Source organism: Rhinolophus sinicus, chromosome 16 (assembly GCF_057876585.1).
Source record: "Rhinolophus sinicus isolate RSI-liver-muscle chromosome 16, RSI-T2T, whole genome shotgun sequence".
Lineage (NCBI taxonomy): Eukaryota > Metazoa > Chordata > Mammalia > Chiroptera > Rhinolophidae > Rhinolophus > Rhinolophus sinicus.
Genome location: NC_142516.1, coordinates 82,234,368 through 82,258,930, shown reverse-complemented (window position 1 = coordinate 82,258,930; position 24,563 = coordinate 82,234,368). Strand labels below are relative to the sequence as shown.

Sequence of the window (24,563 nt, the reverse complement as noted above, 5' to 3'; positions counted from 1 at the left end):
TAATAGTTGCCCATGTTTACTTACCATCTTTTTCCTTTCTTTAGATGTATATTGTCCATATTTTTCCCTTTTGGTTTTCCAACAGGATATTTTCTACGTTTTTCCTATTCTGGATGTAATCACTTAAATTTTCTTAGTTATATTAAATTGCCCTGAAATTTCAGTGTTAGGTAAGATCAGAGAAGCTACTTGAGGTCAATAAGGCTAAATTTTAACTCTCTAAAATGTCTATACAACTAACTTACCCTAAATATTTAGAGAACACTTGCCCTTTGCACTGAACTATGAAAAAACTTGAGGACACCTTTCCTCTTGTGTGTACAGGTAACCCCCGTATAATACGGTTGTTAGGTTCCTAAAAAATGCCATGTTGTGTGAATTCGTGTTATACGAAACAAAAAACTAGTACAGAAAAGGGGGTTAGGTTCCAAAAATTAAAGAAACATCCTGTTATATTTTTATAATTAAGAGAAATATCTTTATTAAAGCAATTTTCACAAAAAGTATACCATATTAATATGTATGAAATAATGTTTTCTTCGTCATCACTACTAAGCACCATTTACCGAGGGCGTTTTCTTTTTGACAAGATATCTTCGTCCTCTGAACTTAATACTCCACGAACAAAATGGATTTAAAATTCTAATAAGTTTTAAAATTCTGAGGTCAAATCTGATAACGACATCTATGCTCAAATGAAAAATTTCAAGTGAGATATCTTTTGCTCTTAAAAGCTTTTATTACATTCCATGTTATTCAGGGATTTCCCTAATTTCAAATGAGATGTTTTTTACTCTTAAAAGTTCTTTTTACGCTCCGTGTTGTTTGGGTATTTCTCTAATTCCCAAACCGGGTTAGAGTGAAACCACGTTGTAGAAGTGCCATGTCATATGGGTATTACCTGTAGTTGCTTGTGGATTCATGAGGCCTAGGGTCTCTCCCTGGATCCCCAAAAGGTTGCCTTTTGTCTATTTTTCCTAGAAGTGTCACATTCAGCATCTGTTTTCAAAGATGAAAATACTCCCTCTTTTAGGTGTTTTTCGACTTTTCAGGTAATGACTGTAAATCACTTGTAAAAGTACATTTGTTTATTAAAGCATTCTTTTTATTTCACAGGGCAATACTAGATAATCTTAGATGATTAACATAAAAAACGAAAATCAAACAACAGTTGAGTCAAAAAATTCATCTAGTTTCTTAGGCTAAACGTTTTGCTGCCCCCTAAAGGCCTGGCAGGTAGAACTAAAGTTTTTACGATCGTTTCCTAAGAACGATATTATCAGAAGTTGTTCCACTGTCTCATTTTATTCTTTTAATGTATATTTTAGAACTCAGCGAGTGGTTTTATCAGATTGTGAAGCTTTCCTTTCCATTGAGGCTAATGGGGTCCCAGTGCACTTTGATAGTTGCTCTTGTTAAAAACTTCTTTATTTGTTTTGTTTATGGTACGTACAGATCTCATTTATCTGTGGTTTGTTGCTGGTGCCCAGGATCTGCTTTGCATATATAATGCCTGCTTGGCTCTTTAGTCTTAAACTAGATCAAAAAGCAATCAGTGGCAGGATTTTATTGTGAGAGAGAGTGGCATTTTATTATTTTAAAGCCAAGAGTAAACAGTTATTTGTATATTTTTAAATATTTTTTTCTTTTAGAGCAATCAACTGAACCATGACTGCATGTTTTTTAAATTAACTTTTATTAAATTTATTGGGGTGACAATAGTAAAATTATATGGGTTTCAAGTGTACAATTCTTGTTTGCTTGGTTTTTTTTTAATTTATTGGGGTGACAATTCTTAGTAAAATTACATAGATTTCAGGTGTACAATTCTGTATTACATCATCTATAAATCCCATTGTGTGTTCACCACCCAGAGTCAGTTCTCCATCACCATATATTTGATCCCCCTTACCCTCATCTCCCTCCCCCCACACCCCTTACCCTCTGGTAACCACTAAACTATTGTCTGTGTCTATGAGTTTTTCTTCCTCATTTGTTTTTGTTCTTTTGTTGTTTTTGGTTTATATACCACATATCAGTGAAATCACATGGTTCTCTGCTTTTTCTGTCTGACTTATTTCGCTTAGCATTATAATCTCAAGATCCATCCATGTTGTCACAAATGGTCCTATTTCATCTTTTTTTATTGCCAAATACTATTCTGTTGTGCATATATACCACAACTTCTTTATCCATTCATCTATCGAAGGACATTTTGGTTGTTTCCATGTCTTGCCCACCGTAAACAAAGCTGCAATGAACATTGGAGCACACGTGTCTTTATGGATAAATGTTTTCAGATTTTTTTGGTAGATACCCAGGAGAGTGATTGCTGGGTCATATGGTAATTCTATTCATAATTTTTTGAGGAACCTCCACACTGCCTTCCATAATGGCTGCACCAGTCTGCATTCCCACCAACAGTGTATGAGGGTTCCTTTTTCCCCACAGCCTCTCCAACACTTGTTACTATTTGTCTTGTTGATGATAGCCATTCTGACTGGGGTGAGGTGATATCTCATTGTGGTTTTTATTTGCATTTCTCTGATGATTACTGATGTTGAGCATTTTTTCATATGTCTATTTGCCATTTGTATGTCCTCTTTGGAGAAATATCTCTTCAGGTCCTCTGCCCATTTTTCAGTTGGGTTGTTTGTTTTTTTGTTGTTGAGTTGCATGAGTTCCTTGTATATTTTGGATATTAGCCTCTTATCGGAGGCACTGTTTGCAAAAATCTTCTCCCATTCAGTTGGTTGCCTCTTTATTTTGTACATTGGTTTCTTTTGCTGGGCAGAAGCTTTTAAGTTTCATATAGTCCCATTCGTTTATTTTAGCTTTTACTTCCATTGCCTTTGGAGTCAAATTCATAAAATGCTCTTTGAACGCAAGGTCCAAAAGTTTAGTACCTATGTTTTCTTCTATGCAGTTTATTGTGTCAGGTCTTATGCTTAAGTCTTTGATCCATTTTGAATTAATTTTGGTACATGGTGACAGATAGCAGTCCAGTTTCATTGTTTTGCACGTGGTTATCCAATTCTCCCAGCACCATTTATTGAAGATGCTGTCTTTGCTCCATTGTATGTTTTTAGCTTCTTTGTCAAAAATAATCTGTCCATATTTATGTGGTTTTATTTCTGGGTTCTCAATTCTATTACATGGGTCTATGTGTCTGTTTTTCTGCCAATACCATGCTGTTTTCATTATTGTAGCCCTGTAGTACAAGCTAATGTCAGGGAGTGTGATACCTCCAGTATTGTTCTTTTTTCTTCAGAATGCTTTGGCTATTCGGGGTCTTTTGTGGTTCCAAACAAATCTGATGATTTTTTGTTTTATTTCTTTAAAAAATGCCATTGGGATTTTGATGGGGGTTGCATTAAATCTGTATATTGCTTTGGGTAATATGGCCATTTTAACTATGTTGATTCTTCCAATCCATGAGCACGGAATATCTTTCCAATTCTTTGTGTCTTCTTCAATTTCTTTCAAAAATGTCTTACAGTTTTCAGCATATAGGTCTTTCACATCCTTGGTTAAGTTTATTCCTAGGTATTTTATTCTTTTTGCGGTAATTGCAAAAGGAATTGTTTTTTGTATTTCTTTTTCTGAGATTTCATTGTTAGTATATTGGAATGCAGTGGACTTTTTTACGTTGATTTTGTAGCCGGCAACTTTACTGTATTCGTTGATTGTTTCTAATAGCTTTTTGGTGGAATCTTTAGGGTTTTCTATGTATAGCATCATGTCATCTGCAAAGAGTGACAGTTTAACTTCTTCATTCCCAATTTGGATGCCTTTTATTTCTTTCTCTTGCCTGATTGCTCTAGCAAGGACTTCCAACCCTGTGTTGAAAAGAAGAGGTGATAGGGGACAGCCCTGTCCTGTTCCTGAACGTAGAGCAAAGGGCTTCAGTTTTTCACCATTAATTATGAGATTAGCAGAGGGCTTGTCATATATGGCCTTTAAGGTATTTTCCTTCTATCCCTATTTTATTAAGTGTTTTAATCATAAATGGATGTTGTATCTTGTCAAATGCTTTTTCTGCATCAATTGATATACTCATATGATTTTTGTCCTTTATTTTGTTTATGTGATGTATCACATTGATGGATTTGCGGATATTGAACCATCCTTGTGCCCCGGGGATGAATTGGTCGTGATGAATAATCTTTTTAATGCATTGTTGTATTCGATTTGCTAGAATTTTATTTAGGATTTTTGCATCGGTATTCATCAGAGATATTGGTCTGTAGTTTTTGTTTTTTGTGCTGTCCTTACCAGGTTTTGGTATCAGGGTAATGTTGGCCTCATAAAATGAGTTAGGGAGTACTGTCTCTTCTTCAATTTTTTGGAAGAGTTTGAGCAGGATTGGTATTAGATCCTCTTTAAAGGTTTGGTAGAATTCACTAGTGAAGCCATCTGGTCCCGGACTTTGCTTTTCGGAAGGTTTTGGATAACTGATTCAATTTCGTTACTGGTGATCGGTCTGTTTAGATTTTCCAGTTCTTCATGGTTCAGCTTTGGAAGGCTGTATGTTTCTAAGAATTTGTCCATTTCTTCTAGGTTATTGAATTTGGTGGCATATAGTCCTTCATAGTATTCTTGGATGATCCTTTGTATTTCTGTGGTGTCTGAGATAAATCCCCTTTTTCATTTCTGATTTTGTTAATTAGTGTCTTTTCTCTTATTATCTTAGTGAATCTAGCCAAGGGTTTGTCAATTTTGTTAATCTTTTCAAAGAATCAACTCTTCTTCACATTAATTTTTTCTATTGTCTTTTTGTTTTCTATTTCATTTAGTTCCGCTCTGCCTTTTGTTATTTCCTTTCTTCTGCTGACCTTGGGTTTCATTTGTTCTTCTTTTTCTAGTTCTTTAAGGTGTAACATGAGGTTGTTTTTTTGGGATTTTTCTTATTTCTTGAGATAGGCCTGTAAAGATATAAATTTCCCTCTTAAAACTGCTTTTGCTGCATCCCCAAAATTTTGTTAGGATGTATTTTCATTGTCATTTGTTTCTATGTATCTTTTGATCTCTAATTTTTTCTTTGACACAGTCGTTGTTTAAAAGTATGTTGTTTAATCTCCATGTATTTGTATTTTTTCCTGCTTTGTTTTTGCGTTGATATCCAATTTCAAAGCCTTGTAATCTGAGAATATGGTTGGTATGATTTCAGTCTTCTTAAATTTGCTGAGGCTGATTTTGTGTGCCAATATATGGTCTATCCTTGAGAATGTTCCAGGTACACTAGAAAAGAATGTATAGTCTGATGTTTTAGGATGAAATGCTCTATAAATGTCAATCATGTCCATTTTATCTAATGTGTCATTTAGGGCTACTATTTCGTTATTTATTTTCTATTTGGATGATCTATCCATAGCTGTCAATGATGTATTTAAGTCCCCTAGTATAATTGTGTTTTTGTCAATTTCTCCCTTTACTTCTGTTAGTAGTTGCTTGGTATATTTCGGTGCTCCCTGATTGGGGGCATAAATATTGATGACTGTTATGTCTTCTTGTTATGTAGTCCCCTTTACCGTTATGAAATGTCCATCTTTGTCTCTTGTTATCTTTTTCACCCTGAAGTCTGTTTCATCTGATATCATTATGGCTACACCTGATTTTCTCTGGGTACCATTTGCTTTGAGTGTCAATTTCCACCCTTTCACTTTGAGTCTGTGCTTGTCCTTGTAGCTGAGATGTGTCTCTTGGAGACAGCATATGGTTGGGTTTAGTTTTTTGATCCAATCTGCTACTCTGTGCCTTTTTATTGGTGAGTTCAGTCCATTTACATTTAGGGTGATTATTGATATGTGAGGATTTCCTGTCATTCTATCTTTATTTTTCTGGTAAGGCTGTGTCTCCATTGTTTCTTTGCCTTTTTGTTGTTGTCTATTATTTCTGTGTGGTGGTATTCTATGATGTTTCCCTCTGTTTCTTCTTTTATTACAGTATATATTTCAGTTCTGGATTTTTTTTGAATGGTTACCCTTAAGTTTATGTAAAAGAAAGTTTGATATTTAGAGTATTCCATTTTCTTCAGCACACTTACTTTCTCCATTCCCATACTCCGATTCAGGCCTTTACTCTCCCCCTTTTTATGTTTTGGTGTCCACAAATTGTCCCTGTTGATGGTGGTTGAATAGCCTCCTTTAGTATTTCTTGTAGTGCAGGTCGTGTATTACAAAATTCCCTCAGCTTCTGTATGTCTGGAAAGGTCTCTATTCCTCCTTCATATCTAAAGGATATCTTTGCTGGATATATTATTCTTGGCCCACAATTTCTCTCTTTCAATAGTTTGAATATTTGGTTCCACTCCCTCCTGGTTTGTAGAGTATCTGCCGGAAAATCTGATGATAATCTAATTGGCTTTCCTTTGTAGGTTACTGTCTTCTTTTCACTGGCTGCCTTGAGGATTCTTTGTTTGTCATTGATTTTAAACAGCTTCAGTACAATGTGCCTTGGAGAAGGCCTGTTGGGATTGAGGTAATTAGGTGTTCTATTTGCGTCTTGGATTCGAGGATCCAGTTCTGTCCACAAGTTTGGGAAGTTCTCATTGACTATTTGTTTGTATATATTCTCTGTTCCCTTCTCTCTTTCTTCTCCTTTTGGTATGCCCATTATTCTTATATTGCTCTTTCTGATGGAGTCAGAAAGTTCTTGTAGAGTTCTTTCATTTCTTTTAAGTCTCAAGTCTCTTTCTTCTTCCATCCATGTTATTTCCAGGTTTCTATCTTCGATGTCACTGATTCTTTCCTCCATCTGGTCAACTCTACTACCTAAGCTGGTTATTTCATTCTTAATTTCTTCTATTGAGTTCTTAATCTCCAGAAATTCTATTTGGTTCTTTTTTAAAATTTCAATCTCTTTCGTAAAATGCTCATGTTGTTCTTTGATTGTGTTTCTGAGTTCATTAAACTGCTTTTCTGTGTTTTCTTGCATCTCGTTGAGTTTTTTCAGAACTGCAATCTTGAATTCTCTGTCATTTAAGTCACATATTTCCCTATCTTTAAGTTCCTTTTCTGGAGACTTTTCACTTTCTTTCTGAGCTGTCTTGTTGCCTTGGTTATACATGGCAATTACTGATTTATTATTTCTCTTCCTAGACATCTTCAGGAGTCGCTTCTGCAACAGGTTGGTAGGAGGAAGTCTTTTTTTATTTGCCAGTACTTGTTGGTAGAATGTTTTATTTTCTCTCCGACTGCAGCCTTTTTTTTCCTCTGTCACATGGTAATGCTATGTTTTCTCTGCACTATTCCAGTTTCTCACACAGTGGGGGGATTCCGTGGGAGACGGGCTTCTCCTCTGTTAATAGTTCACCTGGGTCACAGGGCTCAGTGTCGCAGTGGGTATGCGGAGAGCTTTTGAAGTTCCAAAGCTCTTCCTGCACCAGATTCAGAGCCCCTATGTTTCAGCAGTTCTGCTTACTCCTGCAGGTATCCACCCAGATAAGTGGTGACAGGGGCAGGGTGAGTTGTGAGAAGTGGCCCAGAGCAATGGTGGCGACCACTATCACAGCCAGTCCTGCTTTCAGCTCCCTTCCCTTTGCCAGAACTAGTTGGGCTGCGAGTCCATGTCTGTGGACCACAGTTCTCAGAACTGCAAATATTTGGTCTTTTGACCTAACACTGCTACTGTGTCGCTTCTAGCACTGGGCAGCTGGGGGCGGGGCGAGCTCTGGGAGGGTAGGGAGAGGGCGGCTAGTCTCAGTCCCTAAGGCTTCCGTTCTCTGCTCGGCAGTGAGGGCTTAAACCACCGTTTTCAGCCTTCTTCCCTCAGTCTTTGCTCCAAGGTCTCTGTCATGAGCTTTGGGTTCAGCCGTGTTATATGCTGCCCCCTCAGCCCGGTGGGCCATAAGCGGAGCCCTAGCAGTCCGAGTTCTTCCCTCTCCCACAGCTGTGGTAGTTCCGGGAAGCCTCGAGCTCGGAGCACTGAACTAGGTCTGCGTCCGGTGTCCTGCGCCCGCGCCGCTCCATCTCTGTACTTCTCCCTTCCCTCTTCCTTGCGCGATTCACCCACCTTTAGGTGAAGTTAGTAGTGGGCCTCTTCGTCTTGCCTGTCTGCTGTGCAGGGAGTCCTTTGTGGAGTTATTGTTGTTCGATTCTTTGTAAATTCTGGGGGAGTTTTACAGAGGCTCACCTCACGCCGCCATTTTGATGACGTCTGCAAGTGTACAGTTCTTTAATACATCATCTGTAAATCACATTGTGTGTTTACCATCCCGAGTCAGTTCTCCTTCCGTCACCATATATTTGACCCCTTTTATCCTCTCCTACCACCTCTCTCCCCCTTACCCTCTGGTAATCACTAAACTATTATCTTTGTCTATGAGTTTTTGTTTGTTTGTTTGTTTGTCCTTTTCGTCTGTTGCTTTCAGTTTTATATTCTACATAAGATTGAAATCATGGTTCTCGACGTTTTCTTTCTGACTTATTTTGCTTACCGTAATAATCTCAGGATCCATCCATGTTGTCACAAGTGGCAACATTTCATCTTTACATACAGCCAAGTAATATTCCATTGTGTATATGTACCACATCTTCTTTATCCAGTCATCTATCAAAGGACACTGGTTGTTTCCATTTAATGTTGATAAAATGACTATAACTGATTAGTAGTGGAAATCAAATGCTTTTCATGTGTTTTTTCTATAATAGACTATGTGGTGTATATGTATTTTAACTTAGAAATGGGAAGAAATATGCTTAATTTTTTTTACCATTACTTGATTGGAATGGGACAAGTAGTTCATTTTCACAACTCTGTACATTCTATAAGAAATCTATAAAACAGGCTTCAGTTTCTGGATATTGCTCCTTAGTTTTCAAATTCCTCTCTGTATCTGTCTTGCAGTCCAGTTGGGATTAGTGTAGACAATACATGTCTTCCCCTCCTCAGTTGGGGGTTAGTATAGACAATGCATGTCTTCTACTCATTGTGGGTTAGTGTAGACAATGTGTCTTCTACTCGCGTTAGTGTAGACAGTTTGTGTCTTCTCCTACTTAGTTGGGGTTTAGTGTAGACGATACATGTCTTCTACTCATTGGGCATGAGTGTAGACAATATATGTCTTCTCCTACTCATTGGGGGTTAGTATAAACAATTTGTCTTTTCCTACTCCGTTGGGAGTTAGTGTAGACAATGCGTGTCTTCTCTTACTCCTCGGGGGTTAGCGTAGACAATATGTGTCTTCTCCTTTTACTCATTTGGGGGTTAGTGTACACAAAGTGTGTCTTCTCCCCCTAATCATTGGGGATTAGTGTAGACAATACCTGTCTTCTCTTCTTACTCAGTTGGGGATCAGTGTAGACAACATGTGTCTTCTCTTACTCAGTTGAAGGTTAGTTTTGACAATTTGTGTCTTCTCCTCCCACTCAGTTGGGGGTTAGTGTCGACAATGCGTGTCTTCTCCTCCTACTCAGTAGCCAGTTCCCACCCTTGCGTTTGGTTCACCTTCGAGTGTTCTCTGTCGTTAATCAAAAATCACTGTGGATGTGTGTGGCTCTGAGTGTGGAAGGACACAAATATTTGAGGCTATTTGGTTGAGGGCACAACCTCACCTCGTACCTGTCTCTGGCCTGGAGTTCTCCGGTGACAGTTGCTGGATGCCTCTTAGCTGTGTCCCTTGTCAAGTGGCAGAAACCCTGTATTTCTCCCTGATCCAGTGCTTATCATAGTTTCTGTCTTGATATGCTGTTCATTAAGTGCTTAACAAGTGAATTAACTGACAAGATTATTGGATCCCCCTTATCTGACTATTTTTTAAAATATAGTCCTTAGTGAAGTTGCAGCTTTTGTAATTCTTAATTTGCCTTTTAATACTTAAAAAGCATCACAATAGATTATCTTGCCTCAAAAATCAGTGAGTGGGTTTACAGAGCTTAGACATTTTGTTCAAATAAAGTTGTTGTTTCTTTATTTCCCGTAGCTAAACTGACCTTACTCACTTGTCCCCGGACGGCGGTGAAAGCCTTACCCTTGACAGGCAGCCATGTCCATTGCAGTTTCGACCACTCACAGTCGAGCTGTGTACCCAGCTGGGTTCAGTCATCTCCTCTGTGTCTCAGTTCCTCAGGCCTTGTCCCTCTCTGCCTTCTCACCAAGAAGGCCTCTGAGGGTGCGGGGGCACACGTGTCCCTCTGGAGTGGGGGCACAGGCCCCTGCCTTCCCCTGGTCTGGAGTGAAGTGCTGGTGCCGGGGCTCCTGGAGGGAAGGCTGGTTCTGAGAGCGAGGGATTGGCCGGTGTTCTGGAGTGATGCCTCCCCCCACGGGGCCTGGAAACTGGGCCACGGGCTCTGTCACCCATCAGCCCTCCCTGCCCCCATCAAGGGGTATATGGGGCCCCTGCCACTACCCAGACTGCCAAGTTCCCCTCGGGGGGTGCCGCAGCTCCCCCTTCCACGAGCTGAAGTCTGCCTTTAGGAACCGCGACCTTCCTCCTTTCTCCCATGAAGCTCCCAGGCCGGCGGGGTCCTGTCCGTATCCTTCCACACCAGCTCTGAGTTCTCCGTGCTCTGGGCATGTGGTAAAACTCTGATCTGCTTCTCCGGGCCTGGGTCCTGCTATAGTTAATGGAGCTAAAGTTTAAAAATCTTTTGCTCTCCTGGATAATGCTTCATTTTAAGACCACTTTGAAGTTTTCAAAGCTAGTTTAAAGCTAGTCAGTGCACTGTGGATTCTAGACCTTGCTGCTTCCTCCATCCCAGGGTATGCGGCCTCTGGCTCAGCCTGGGGAGGTGAGACAGTATAAGGCACCAGGATATAAGAAAAAAATACCAATTTAATCATTACAACTTACTCCTATGATTGCATCAACATTCTTTTATCTCATGTGCAGTGGTAAAATACAATTTTTGTAACTTAACTGACTCATGCAAATATACAATGAATTTATTCAACTCATTAATTAATGAAGATACCGATAGGTGATAAAGTTGTTTTAAAAAGGCATTTTGAGGAACTATTGGTAGGCAATTTAAAAAATGCCCAGGAATATCAGAATAAGGTTGCTAGTTTGGCATAAAACTGGTTAGTGTCTTACAAGGCAATACGTCAGCCTTCTTCTTCAAGTGCCTCTAAGAGAGGACCACATTTCCCTTTGTACTCTAAGTTTGAGTTCCCTGGTACACTTCCAAAGGAATGTAGATGGCAACTCAGTCCTGCGGTGTGATGGCAGGTGCTGCACCTCAGGACTGACACCGGGTGTCAGGGGCACCAGCTCTGCTCAGTGTTACTGTCTTCATGCAGAGTCTCTGCAGTTCTGTTGAAATGACCGACTTTGCTTTTTTCTTCCTTCTTTTCCTGTTAAAAGCTGGTTGACAGTTGTCTTAGTACCCGGTTTTGCACCTTCTGTAAAATGCAAAAAGGTATTACTCATTAATGTTGAACATTGGGAAAGTGGTGTTGTGGGTGAGGGCCTCTAAAGCAGGGAAGGCCCTGGGCCTTGGGTTCTCAGGCTGGAGTAACAGCAGAGCGAACCCGGTTCGGAGCTGCCCAGTCGGACCCGTTGTGTGTACAGATGAGTAGCCGATTCAGTCCTCAGATTTTAGAAGCAGTATTGGCCCAGCATTATCTGAATAGATCTTACATCATTTATAACTTAGAATCAATTACATTTTGGCTATAAGGCGACAGTACTAATAACTAAACTGCTGATTTTCTCTATTCTTGAGTTGGAGAAAAAGAATTCTAAGGCAGTTTAACCATTGACCTTTTTACTATTGAAATAGATGTGCACTTGGACTTGGAGGACCGCCTGGCAAAATTTATGAAGACGGAAGAAGCCATTATCTACTCGTACGGCTTTGCCACCATCGCCAGTGCCATTCCTGCGTACTCTAAGAGAGGGGACATCGTGTTTGTGTAAGTCACCTTCACCTACCTTTCTAATCAAAATCCTTTGGGACTAATATTGACCCTTCTGGAGAACTCCTTTGGTGGAGGTTATCTGCCTCAACTATTACTGACTTTTTGTTTTTAAAGAAATGCATAGTCACCCCAGCCAACTAATTGTGCAGAATTTTTGGGACCATCACTAGAAGAATGCCTAAAGGTGTCAGTACTCAGTTATCTTCCATTATGATGAGTTTATTGATATCAAGAAGGCCAGACTTACCCAGGATGAGGCCAACCATCTGCCTGCCTACGCAGCTGTGTGACCGTGTGGGGTTCTTCTGAGTCCGTGGGCACAGCTCACTCACACTACCTGTCAGTCACCCCACTTGTCAGCACCCCACCCCAACTCCTGGTCTCTGCTGGTCTCGCTTCATGGCGTGTTAGGAGCATGGAAGCCGTGAGTCTGGGCCTCCCTGACTTCCCATGAATAAATCTGCACCCTTCGGTGTGTGTGCACTGCGTGGGTGGCATTGCCTCGGCCGTGGCCGGGAAGAGCAGAGGAGTGGGGCGCGGCTGGCGCAGACCAGACAGCTGGTCACACCTGTCAGAGGCACCTGCCTCTCACCCAAGCCTCTGTCATCGTTTGAGTAGACTATTAAATGACTCTCTTAATTTTAAAAACAAATCTACTTTTTATTTTAAAAAATAATTTTACTTTTGCTTCCTTTTCCTTTTTAACACCATAGCCAGAATAATCTTTCTAAAAAATTCAAATCTGATTGGCACACTCCATTTTAGTTTCCATTGTTCTAAAATAAGGATCCAAGTATTTAGGATGCTGTTGTGTGTTCTGAACTACCTTTTCAGGCCTGTTTTTCACTATTTTCCCTCAGGTGGTCATGCTGTAGCCTGTCCAGCCTTACACGCCGGTTTCCTCTCACTTGAGAGACTTGGCACATGCTCATCCCTTTTCCTGGAATATTGTTCCTTGTCTCATCTCCTGCTTAATTCCTGCTCGTGCTGCTCACCCTGCGCAGGAAAGCCTCCCCAGCCTCTCAGACCAGGTCAAGGCCGCCTTCTGCGAGGCCCCGCTTCTCAGACCGTCCTCATGCACGCATGTGCACATGTGCGCCGACACACCCTCAGCTCTGCTCATCTTGGCTCAGACTCACTGGACTCCTCTTTTCTAGGACTTTCACCACTCTGTACTAGCTTAATTGCCTAGGGTGCATTTGCCATTTAATAGTGGTCAGTAAATACCGGTTCAGTAAATGAATGAATGGAGGCTGGAGCTCAAAAGAGGGGTCCGAGTGAGGGAGTGGACTTCAGAGTGGGCTCACCTCAGTCCCTGCAGCCTCCTGCCGCTCGTCCCACGATTGGAACTCCTGCTAGTGCAGCACGCTCACGCACACAGCTCTGCCTGGGGATTGCAGGACACTGTGGCCATTGTTCCCATCGTGGGGTATTGGGGTGCCCTGCTGTAGACTCACAAGGCTCAGAGTGTAGGTCCTTTCCCCCAGCCTTTGCAGGTGTGGAGGGGGTGGGCCCAGGTTTTTCTGTGGTGACGCTACAGTAGAGGCATTACTGCCTGCTGGGCTGCCCCCTCTGCTGTCGGTCCCTCTGGCTGCAGAACACAGGCTTCTGTTAGAGCCACTTTGTCTGTGCCGTGGCATTTCCAGGTGGCCTGTTTCATCAGCTGCAACTCAGGAAAACCCAAGGAACTCATTTCATGTCATTTCTCAGGTCCCTAGCTGGTCTACCTTTTCTCTCCTTTCAGAGTCTTCTTACCATTTTCCCAGAAGTAGAAGTCTGCGTGTATTTTTATTAATACGACTTTATTTTAAAATACATTTCCTCCAAATTAACCCAATTCAGAAGATCTTACGGAAGTTTAATCTGCAAGACCCACACCGTTGTCCCCTGGGTTCTGTAGATAGAGTCAGTGATCCAGCATTGCTTCTCATGGCAAAGTGACGGCAGAAGAGTGTGGCAGTCAAGTCAGAGGCCACTGATGGTGCAATGCACAGTAATTGTGTATTTCTCAGAGAAAATTGCTGTGAGCAAACAGGCGCCTCCCATATTAGGTGCAGGCTGACTTCTGAGGCGGAAAAGTGGCAAGAGTGCTTCTTGGAATAGAATCAGTGTGGTCGTTTGTGAAAAGAGCTTGCAGACTGAAACGCAGACAGTGATGTGTAACTGTTCAGACGTGTTTTGTTTATTTGCTGTGTTCATGTTAACTGATGGGTGTTGATCAACCTACGAAAGCAAGCATTGCTTTTCTAAAATGTTGACAAGACCCTTTACACCCCACTCTGGTGGGTCTCTCTTCCTTGCAGAGATAGAGCAGCCTGCTTTGCTATTCAGAAAGGATTACAGGCATCACGTAGTGACATTAAGTTATTTAAGCATAACGATATGGCTGACCTGGAGCGACTGCTGAAAGAACAAGAGATCGAAGATCAAAAGGTATGAGTCTTTTGAAGAAAATGAGGCAGTTCTTTTATACTTTCTAACCAGCTAAATTATATATGAAATGGCAATTTGTCATGAACAGTTGCCTGCGGATCACATTTGGATATTAAGGGCGTTCCTGCTTATTAAATGAACTTCATGTTACAGAGCCAAGTTTGATGGTAATTGTCTCGTCACTGCCATAATTACGTATGGCAAATTTGGGGGAGGTAATCCGGGCAGCTTTGTGAAAGGGACAGAAGCACCGTGCAGTTTGTTGGGGGTCGGGGGGTACACTTGCAGCTGTACAGAAACAGCGCCCGAACTCATTAGGGCATTAATGAGATTCAAAATAGGTTCGTTCATATCAGAATAAGTCGTGTATCAATTACATGGGAGAAACAATAGCAGGCAGCAGGTCTTAATTTATGAATTTATGAGCAAGGTGATCTTTCTGCCCACCCCACCTTCATGCCGGAGTTCTGAGCAGCTGCTGCCTGTGAGAAACAAATGCCCAAATGTGGATTCCTGCCGCCTTGCAGCCTATTGACACTTTTTCCTCCCCTTGGGGAATGGAGGGATGGAACTCGCTCCCCTGTGTTCGGTTTGAGTGTAGCAGAGATGTTCAGAGGCATGACTGTTAGAATTCGCGTTTATTTCCTTCTGTTGACATGGATGAGAAAGGTTGTCTGGTCCGTGGTTCTGAGGCAGGAAGCATTGTGTGGATGGTACACAGAGCCTGCTCACACAGCCTTTGCATCCCTTTCAAGTACACTTCTCCAGGACAGCTCATTCGTTGCTAGAGTAACAGATAAAATGCTCATCAGATTCCCAAATTTGTGTTCATTTCCATTTTTCCAGATATTTGCATTATCCCTTTGGGATTCTGTCATCTTTGTTTACATGACAGCCTAAGAGCAGCATTTAATGAATATATACGTTCCATGATGACTTTCTATCTCTAATGACTATACTTAGACTCTTGCTATTTTATGCTAGATGTGCTATAGGCCAGTGTTTCATAGTTACACAATTTAGGAAAATCTATACGGAAAATGTTCAAATTGAGACCATTCCACTGATGACTTGCTTTCTACAAATTGTAAAAAGATGTCCCTTATTCTGATTTAGTAATAGAATGCTACCAGATTGAAGAACACTGCCTTGGGAAGTGGGACCAGTGGCCAGTATGCTGTAGAGTTTATTTTGCCAAGTTAGTATTGTACAAATTTGGAAAACATTATATTCAAGTTTCTTGTGTGTGTGTGTGTGTGTGTGTGTGCATGTGTGTGTGTTTTACTGGACTTATAATACGTGGAACTATTTTTATGAATATCAACAAGAAATGAAATTATCTTGAAATGTATTTCCGTTTTATAGTTTCTTCCATTTTACTAATTAATTTATACAACATTTTCCTGCCAATAATAGGCTCTCTAAATTACTTTACATTTTTGTTTTTAAAAATAATTCTTTTTCACTTCACAAAAATATAAATATTAAATTTTATGATATTTTCTACTTAGATGCTTCTCTTTCCTTTGAAAGTAAATTAAAATATTGCAGTTTATTCCAGGTTTGGATCAAAATTTTTTTTGTTGATTTCCCAAGATGTTTTTCATTCTTTTTCCTACAGGGTTCTCTTGTCCCATATTAATTCATATAAAAATAAAATATTAAAAGCTGGTAGATAAAAAAAAAAAAGCATTTTATAGAAAAATTACACATAACTGTAAGCAAGTGAAAAATAGTCTGGCCTCACTAATAATTAGAGAAATTTAGGCTAGGAGTTGTTGCCTATCTGATTAGGGAGCATTTTTTAATAGTAATAATCAGTGCCAACACTGGTGTCTGTGATGAGACAGAGGGCCCCCCTGTAATTCTGGGAAGAGCTTCAAATGACAGCCTTTCTAACGAGTAAGTGGGCAAATATATTTCAGGATTCTTAAATAATCTGTACCCTTCAGACCTGTATCTTGAGGTGCTGTCTTTAGGAGATAATTAGAAAAGGTGTCAAAGATTGAAGGATATTCACAATATGATGTAAAAAAGCAAAAGGAGGGAAACAACCTAAATCCAACACTGGGAGAATTCTTAATTTATGGTATACTCTCAAGGTGGAATATTATATTCCCTTAAAATCATGTTTTAAATAATATGAAAATGCTCATAATGTTTTTAAAACTCAGTTCCTAAAACTATTACAGTAAAATCCTAATTTGAACAAAGTAATTTATAAAGGTATGTATTTACAAGACAAAAGTTATCGATGTGTGTTGTAACAAGCTAATTTGTTAAATTCTTTGTTGTGCTTTTCCATTTCCCAAGATTTCTACATTGACTATTTTTAAATCCTAAGAAAAATACCTCATTTTTGATAGGCAGGGAGAAGCAGGATGCCCCATGTCCTCATCCAGGACCGCCAGCAGGTCCACGGTCTTTGGGTTTGTGTTAATGAGAGAGTGGGGATGACCCACTCCATCATGCACACTCCATGATGGATTGATCCTTTCGGGTACTTCAGCAGACATCTTTCTGTTCGGTCCAGCTGTGGATTCAAAAATATCCATTAAAGCATAGCTTTGATATTGGAGTTTCTAGTTGTCCATCAGACAGACGTTTAGAGGCAATAAACCTGTGAGTAGGGAGGTCCTGGCAAGGTCTGTGGATCTCAGTATTGAACAGTGTGATGGTCTATTAGCAGCTTGCCAGCCATGGGGTGTGGGAAGGTATATGTTGTCTGAAAAAGCCTCCAACCCACTGGCTTCGAACATCACCGGATGAGGTCATAGTTGAGCTTTACTAGAGCCAGTAGTGAGAAGTAAGGAAGGTAAAGGCTTTCATCTGTTTTTTGGTAGGTGAGGGAAAGCAGGGTTTGTCTGTTTTTTAACCTTTTATTATGGAAAATTGTGGGCGCATTCAAAGGAAACACAGTAGTGTGATGAAACCCCCTTACTCTTCTCCCAGCTTTGTTGTCAGCGTTCTGCCATTCTTGTATCATCTGAACTTCCACATGACTCCCTACTGTGTCTCTATGATGATGACTGACATCCTTGTTACAGTTCTTTTTATTTGAGGTAAAATTTATAGACACCGAAATGCACAATCCTAGCCATATGGTATCATGGCCCCTGTCATGATAGCAAACATTCCCACCTCCCCCAGAAAGTTCCCTGGGCCTCTTCCCCATCATTCTGGGCTTGAGAGGTTTTCTTGTGTTATAATATTCTCAGTGCCTAAATCGTGTGTGTGTGTGTGTGTGTGTGTGTGTGTGTGTGTGTGTGTGTGTGTTTACCTATTTAGTTAATTGTATGAACTGAAAAATGCCTGAAGGAAGAAAGCACTGTTCTTTTTTATTCCCTCCCTCTTCCTCCTCCCCCACCCCCACTCCGGTTCAATCCGTTGTTTTTCAGTCTAGTTGTGTAGGACACAGCTCCCTGGCCCATGCTGGTATTACAAGCCTTGCTGAGGCAGTCAGTCGTCGGTTGGCCGCTCATAGCAGCTCACACCAGCTGCTGGCCGCTCATGGCAGCACACGGCAGATGGCCACTCACGTTGGCCATTGGCCACTCATGGAGGCACACGGTAGCCCACGGCAGCATAGCAGCCCGCAGCAGCCCAGCTCCAGGGAGAGCTGTTGTTCACTATTTTAGCTGTAGAGGGCGCAGGTCACTGGTCCATGTGGGAATCGAGCCAGAGACCTTGGCATTAGAAGCACAGCGCTCCAACCACCTGGGCCACTGGGCCGGCCCCAAAAGCACTATTCTTTATCTCGTAATAACAGCATCTCAAACCTGGGATTGAAATTGATCACAACTATTCTAATATATTTATTTACTTATTTTGATGAATAAATCTTATAAGGGAAAAGTGCTAGGAAGCATGTAACAGATTCTGTGTTTGGAGTTACTGAAATTTAAAATGTCTGCGTTTTTTTATTTTAAAGAATCCTCGCAAGGCTCGTGTAACTCGACGTTTCATTGTAGCCGAAGGATTGTACATGAATACTGGAACTATTTGTCCTCTTCCAGAATTGGTAAGCAACCATGATTGCTCATTATTTTAGTATTCGGACTGTTTGGCAGTTCGCCTCTTGTTTATGGCCACTTTTAATGCATGGCGTCTGTATTGCTCTGCTTAATAGGTATCATAAGCACATTCTGATCATGCTCGGGAAGTCGATTAACATTAAATGCCATCTCTGGCCTTTAAAGAGTAATCAAGACTCAGCTTTTTAAAACCAACTTTGTTGTATAATAAAATACACTTCAAGTGTACAGTTTGATAAGTTTTGACAGATGTATACACCCCTATCACCACCACCATAGTCAAGATACAGAACATGTGTATCACTCCAAAACATTCCCTCGTGCCTCTTTGTAGTCAGTACCCGCAGACCTGGCCCAAGGCCACCATTGATCTACTTTCTGTTCTTATACTTTTGCCTTTTGTAGAATTTCATATAAATAAAATTATACAATATGTATTTTGTACTCAGCTTTTTCACAGGGAAAGCTATGTACTGTTTTTAGAAACCATGACTAGAGGTTTTTTTTTTAAGGTGAAATTCACATGACATAAAATTAGCTATTCTGAAGTATACAGATCAGTGTCATTAGTACATGCAAGTGTTGTATAACCATCAACTATCTAGTTCTAAAACCTTTTCATCACTCCCAAAGCAGACCTTGCACCCATTAAGCAGCCACTCCCCGTTTCTCCTCTCCCTGAGCCCCAAGCAACCACAATCTGCTTCCTGTCTATGGATTTACCTATTCTGGATGTTCCCGTAAATGGAATCACATACTGTAGTCCCCTTCTGCACAGGGGGTGCGTTCCAAGACCCCCAGTGGGTGCCTGGGACTGCAGATAATGCTGAACCCTGTGTCCGTTTTCTTCTACACACACATACCTATGAGAAGGAGTCATTTATAAATTAAACACTGTAAGAGACTAGCAACTAAGAGACTAAGAACTAACAACACAATAGGACATTGTAACAATATACTGTAATAAGTTATGTGAACGTGGTCACTCATTTCAGGGGATCCCTTGCTGGAGCCTGCGTAGAGGCTCAGTGCCTTCTGGTGCAGCACGTTATCGTCAGTTGGAACATGTTTTCTGCTCATGTCTTCCACCCCCAAATTAGCGTCTTTTCCATCTTAACTAAGCACTTATCATGCACTGTGGCCGTAACATTTGTAGTTGGAGGTGCCACAGCAAAGCTGGCACAAATTTCTTTTTCCTCCTTCACAATTTCACAGATAGTAGATTCGTTCTTACCATAGATCTTAGCACCCTCAGCATATGGGGTTTCTTCCCTTAGTAAGTTGAGAACTTTCACCTTTTCACTTAAAGGAAGCACTTTACAGTTCTCTTTGGCACAACTGAATGGCCAGCATCACTGTTGCACTTTGGGGCCATTATTAGGTAGAGTAAGGGTAACTTGAGCATATGCCCTGTATTACAGTCAATTTGATAACAAGATGGCTACTAACTCACCGTATGTCACATGGAAATGCTGGACAAAGGATGATTTATGTACTGGACAGGATGGAGTGGGATGGTGCAAGATTTTATCATACTACTCAGAAGGCACAGTTTAAAACTTATGAACTGTTTATTTCTGGAATTTCCCAGTTAATATTTTTGGACTGCAATTGACTGTGGGTAACTGAAACCACGGAATGTGAACTAAGGAGGGGCTAAGGGGCACCATTGTAAAACATGGCTTTTTGTGTCTGGATTCATTCCTTTAGCATAATGTTTTCATAGTTCATCCAATCTGTAGTATGTACCAGTACTTCATCCTTTTTAATGCTAAGTAATATTCCATTTTGTGGATCTACTGCATTTTGTTTATCTGTTGATTAATATTTGGCTTCCTGCCACCGTTGGCTGTTGGGAACAGTGTATTTGTTTGAATCCGTTTTCAATTCTTTTATGTATATACCTCGCAGTGTAATTGCTGGATCGTATGGTAGTTTTACATTTAACTTACTGAGGAACCTTCACCACACTGTTCTCCACAGAGGCTGCACCATTTTACATTCCCACAGCAATTGGAGGAGGGTTCTACTTTCCACACCCTCACCAACACTTAATTGATGTTTTAAATTGTTCCCTCCTAGTAAGTGTGAAGTATGTGGTTTTGATGTGCATTTCCCAAATCACTAATGATATTGATCCTCTTGTGTATGTTGGCCATTTATATATTTTCTTTGGAGAAATGTTTATAGAAGTCCTTTGCCCATTTTTAAATTGGGTTGTTTGTCTTTTTGTTAAGTTACAAGAGCTCTTCATACATTCTGGACACTAGATCCTTATTAGATATATGATGTGCAAGTATTTTCTCCCATTCTAGTTTCTCTTCATTTCCTTGGTAGTGTCTTTTGATGTACAAAAGTTTTTTAATTTTGATAAAATCCAGTTTAACTTTTTGTTGCTGATTGTACTGTTGTTTAGTGTCATATCTAAGAAATCTGTTGCCAAATCCAGGGACATAAACATATACCCTTAGGTTTTCTTCTAACAGTTTTATAGTTTTAGCTCTTATCTTAGTTCTTTGATCCGTTTTGACTTAGTTTCTGTATATGCTATGAGGGAGGGGTCTACCTTCGTTCTTTCGTGTGGTTATCCAGTTGTCCTGCATCATTGGTTGGAGAGACTATTATTTTCCATTGAATGGTCTTGGCACCCTTGTCAAAAATCAGTTGACCATAGATCTATGGGTTTATTTCTGGACTCTATTCCATTCAACTATATGTCCTTAGGCCAGTATCACACAGTCTCAATTAGTAGCTTTGTAGTAAAATTTGAAGTCAAGACATGTGAGTTCTACATGTTTGTTCTTTTTAATGATTGTTTGGTTTATTTGGAGTCCCTTGAAATTCCATTTGAATTTTAGGATCACCTTTCCCATTTCTGTAAAAAATACCATTAAATTTTCATAGGGATTGTATTGAATGTGTGGATTGCTCTGGGAAGTATTGCCATCTTAATGATATTAAGTCTTTTAATACATGAGCAGGAATGTGTTTCCATTTATTTATATTACCCTTAACTTTTTTGAGCAATTATTTTATGGTTTTCACTGAACAAGTCTTACACCTCTTTGGTAAAATTTATTCCTAAGTATTTTATTCTTTGTGATGCTATTATAAATGGAATTGTTTTCTTAATTTCTTTTTTTGATTGTTTATTGCTAGTTTATAGAAATACAACTGATTTTTGTATATTGATCTAGTATTGTGAAACTTTCGCTGAACTTGTTTATTAACTCAAATAGTATTTTTGTGGGTCTCATTCTGTAGATAAGACCATGTCGTATGTGACTAGATAGTTTTACGTCTTCCTTTCCAATTTGGATGTCTTTTCTTCCTTTTTCCTGCCTGATTGCTAAGGCTAGAATTTCCAGTTAAGTGTTGCCTAACGTGGCGAAAGTCTCATCCTTGTCCCTTGATCTTAGGAGAATGCTTTCATGCTATCACCCTTGACTGTGATGTTAGTTGTGGATTTTCCATAAATGCCCTTTATTAGGTTAAGGAAGATCCCGCCTATTCCTAATTTGTTGAGTGTTTTTGTTACGATAGGTTTAGATTTTGTCAGATGCTGTTTCTGCGTCAGCTGACCATGTGGTTGTCCTTCATTCTGTTAATATGGTGTGTTACATTGATTGATTTTCCTGTGTTGAACCACCCTTACATTTCACCATTGAAATTTGAATGTGTGCTAAGTGAAATAAGTTTGATGGAAAAAGTTGAAAACCATATGATTTTACACATATGTGGGATATAAAACTGAAAGCAACAAACAAACAAAACAAATAAACAAAAACTCATAGATACAGACAATAGTATAGTGGTTACCAGAAGGAAGGGGAGGAGAGGGTAGGTAAAAAAGGGTGAAGGATGTCAAATACATGGTGATGGAAGATTTGACTTTGGGTGGTGAATGCACAGTGCAATATACAGATGATGTATTACAGAGTAGTACACTTGAAACGTATTTTACTAACCCCAGTACATTTAATAAAAAAATGAAATGCCACTTCAGAATAGAATTGAAATCTATCTATATGAAATCCATTACATTGAAATTGACACTTATTTCTTCTAGGTAATAAAAAATTAATAGCACAGAAAAAAATAAATTTGAATCTATGAGTCCATCAGTTGAATAAGGTTTTAAAATAAGTTTTCGTTTCTTATTTTTAACATTTTTTACTATTTTTTGAGGAAATGTAGATACATCCTAAATCTCAATAAAAGAGATGTATCTGTTCTCCTCTTCTTGTTTTGTGTCAAAGACTGATGGAATAATGAGTGGAAGAGAGTGGGCCAACAGATACTAGAACTGTATGTTATGAGGCTACAATAATAGAGCAGTACCAATGGGTGGGTATACAGCCAAGCAGTGAGACAAAATATAAAATGTAGGGACAGATCAAATACATGTAAGTATTGAGTATGCAAAAATTACAGGATACAAAATAGGGTTTGATTATGGGGTTCCTCTTTACTTTCACTTATCTGTTTATGCACCACTCCTATGACAAAAGATATTCTGAAACATGACTTTTAGAAACTATCTCATTCATATTAATGGATGGTAAGGAATCAGTGTTGGAAAGATGTGATTTTCCCCCAAATGAGTTAATTCATTTTGAATGAAAATCCAGCGAAAAGACCAGTGGGCCCCCCCTTCCCAATTTGATATTGATTACCAAGATTAGCCAATAAGATCTTGATGATTAAAAAAGAAATTATCTGAGACTTGTGAAGTGGGACATCAAATCATCTTATACGTTTTGTGCATTATTTCTCTAGTTTCAGTGGAAAGGGATCTTAGTAATTAAATCTTTAATAATAACATACGATGCTGGTACAAGAAAAGATACATGAGTCATAGGAATATTTGAGAGGTCAACTTCTCATGTCTTATACGAGGCCTGCCAGTTAAGTTCAAAACCTTGCCACTGTGCACTTACATTGGCAGCAGTGTACAAGCAGCTCGATAAGGTTTCATGACCTTTGTATATCAGTGCCTCACAGCTGTGTTCGTGTCGATGTGTGGCAGTGTCTTGCTGAATGGCGTTCATTGTTGTTGTTGCGTGTTTTCATGTGCCCGTCACGAGAATGCCTGAGCTTGAATTAGAGCGACGAACAAACGTTAAATTTCTTGTTAAACTTAACAAGAACAAAAGTGAAATCAGGGACATGTTAGTCCAAGTTTATGGGGCTAATGCCATGAAGAAAACGGCAGTGTACAAATGGATTAAACGTTTTTCTGAGGAGAGAGAATGTGTCACTGATGAAGAGAGATCAGGGTGACCAGTAACAAGCAGAACTGATGAAAACATTGCAAAAATTCGTCAAATTGTGCATCAAAATCCTCGGCTGACTGAGAAGCATAGCAGACCAAGTAAACATCAATAGAGAAACAGTTAGGAAAATCTTAACTGAAAATCTTCGCATGAGAAAAAGTGTGTGCAAATATGGTCCTGAAGGAGCTCACCGATGAACAAAAGCAAAGGAGAGTCGAAGTTTGCCAAGACTTTTTGGAGAGACAAGACAATGTTTTGGGCCGTGTTATCACTGGTGATGAAACATAGGTGTACAAATATGACCCTGAAACAAAGCATCAAAATGCACAATGGAAGTCAGCCAATTCTCCATGACCAAAAGCGTTCCATCAGTCCAAATCAAGAGTCAAAACAGTGTTGCTAACCTTTTTTGATATCAGAGGGATTATTCATTATGAATTTGTACCAATTGGACAGTTAACCAACTTTACTATTCAGAAGTGCTGAAAAGGCTGTGTGAAAAAGTTAGAGGAAAATGACCTGAACTTTTCACCAACGATTCATGGCTCTTGCATCACGACAATGCACCAGCTCACACCGCACTGTCTGTGAGAGAGTTTTTAGCCAGTAAACAAAGAGCTGTATTGGAATACCCTCCCTACTCACCTGATCTAGCCCTCAATGACTTCTTTGTTTACCCAAAAATAAAGGAAATATTGAAAGGAAGACATTTTGATGACATTCAGGACATCAAGGGTAATATGACAACAGTTCTGATGGCCATTCCAGAAAAAGAGTTCCAAAATTGCTTTGAAGGGTGGACTAGGCGCTGGCATCTGTGCATAGCTTCCCAAGGGTAGTACTTCAAAGGTGACTGTAGTGATATTCATCAATGAGGTATGTAGCACTTTTTCTAGGATGAGTTCACGAACTTAATTGTCAGACCTTGTATATAAAAATTTAATGGTTGATATCACTG

General features: G+C 39.8%; 1 protein-coding gene across 2 annotated transcripts in view; it reads left to right on the top strand.

Moving 5' to 3' along the window:
• The window catches only part of SPTLC1 (serine palmitoyltransferase long chain base subunit 1), a 59,731-nt gene that overhangs the window by 16,763 nt on the left and 18,405 nt on the right, over positions 1–24,563 (top strand). For both annotated transcript variants that reach the window (XM_019713878.3, XM_074330189.2), the window contains 3 exons: positions 11,724–11,856; positions 14,166–14,295; positions 18,227–18,316. In XM_019713878.3, the coding sequence (XP_019569437.1) occupies positions 11,724–11,856; positions 14,166–14,295; positions 18,227–18,316 (353 nt within the window). The remainder of the gene's footprint in view (positions 1–11,723; positions 11,857–14,165; positions 14,296–18,226; positions 18,317–24,563) is intronic.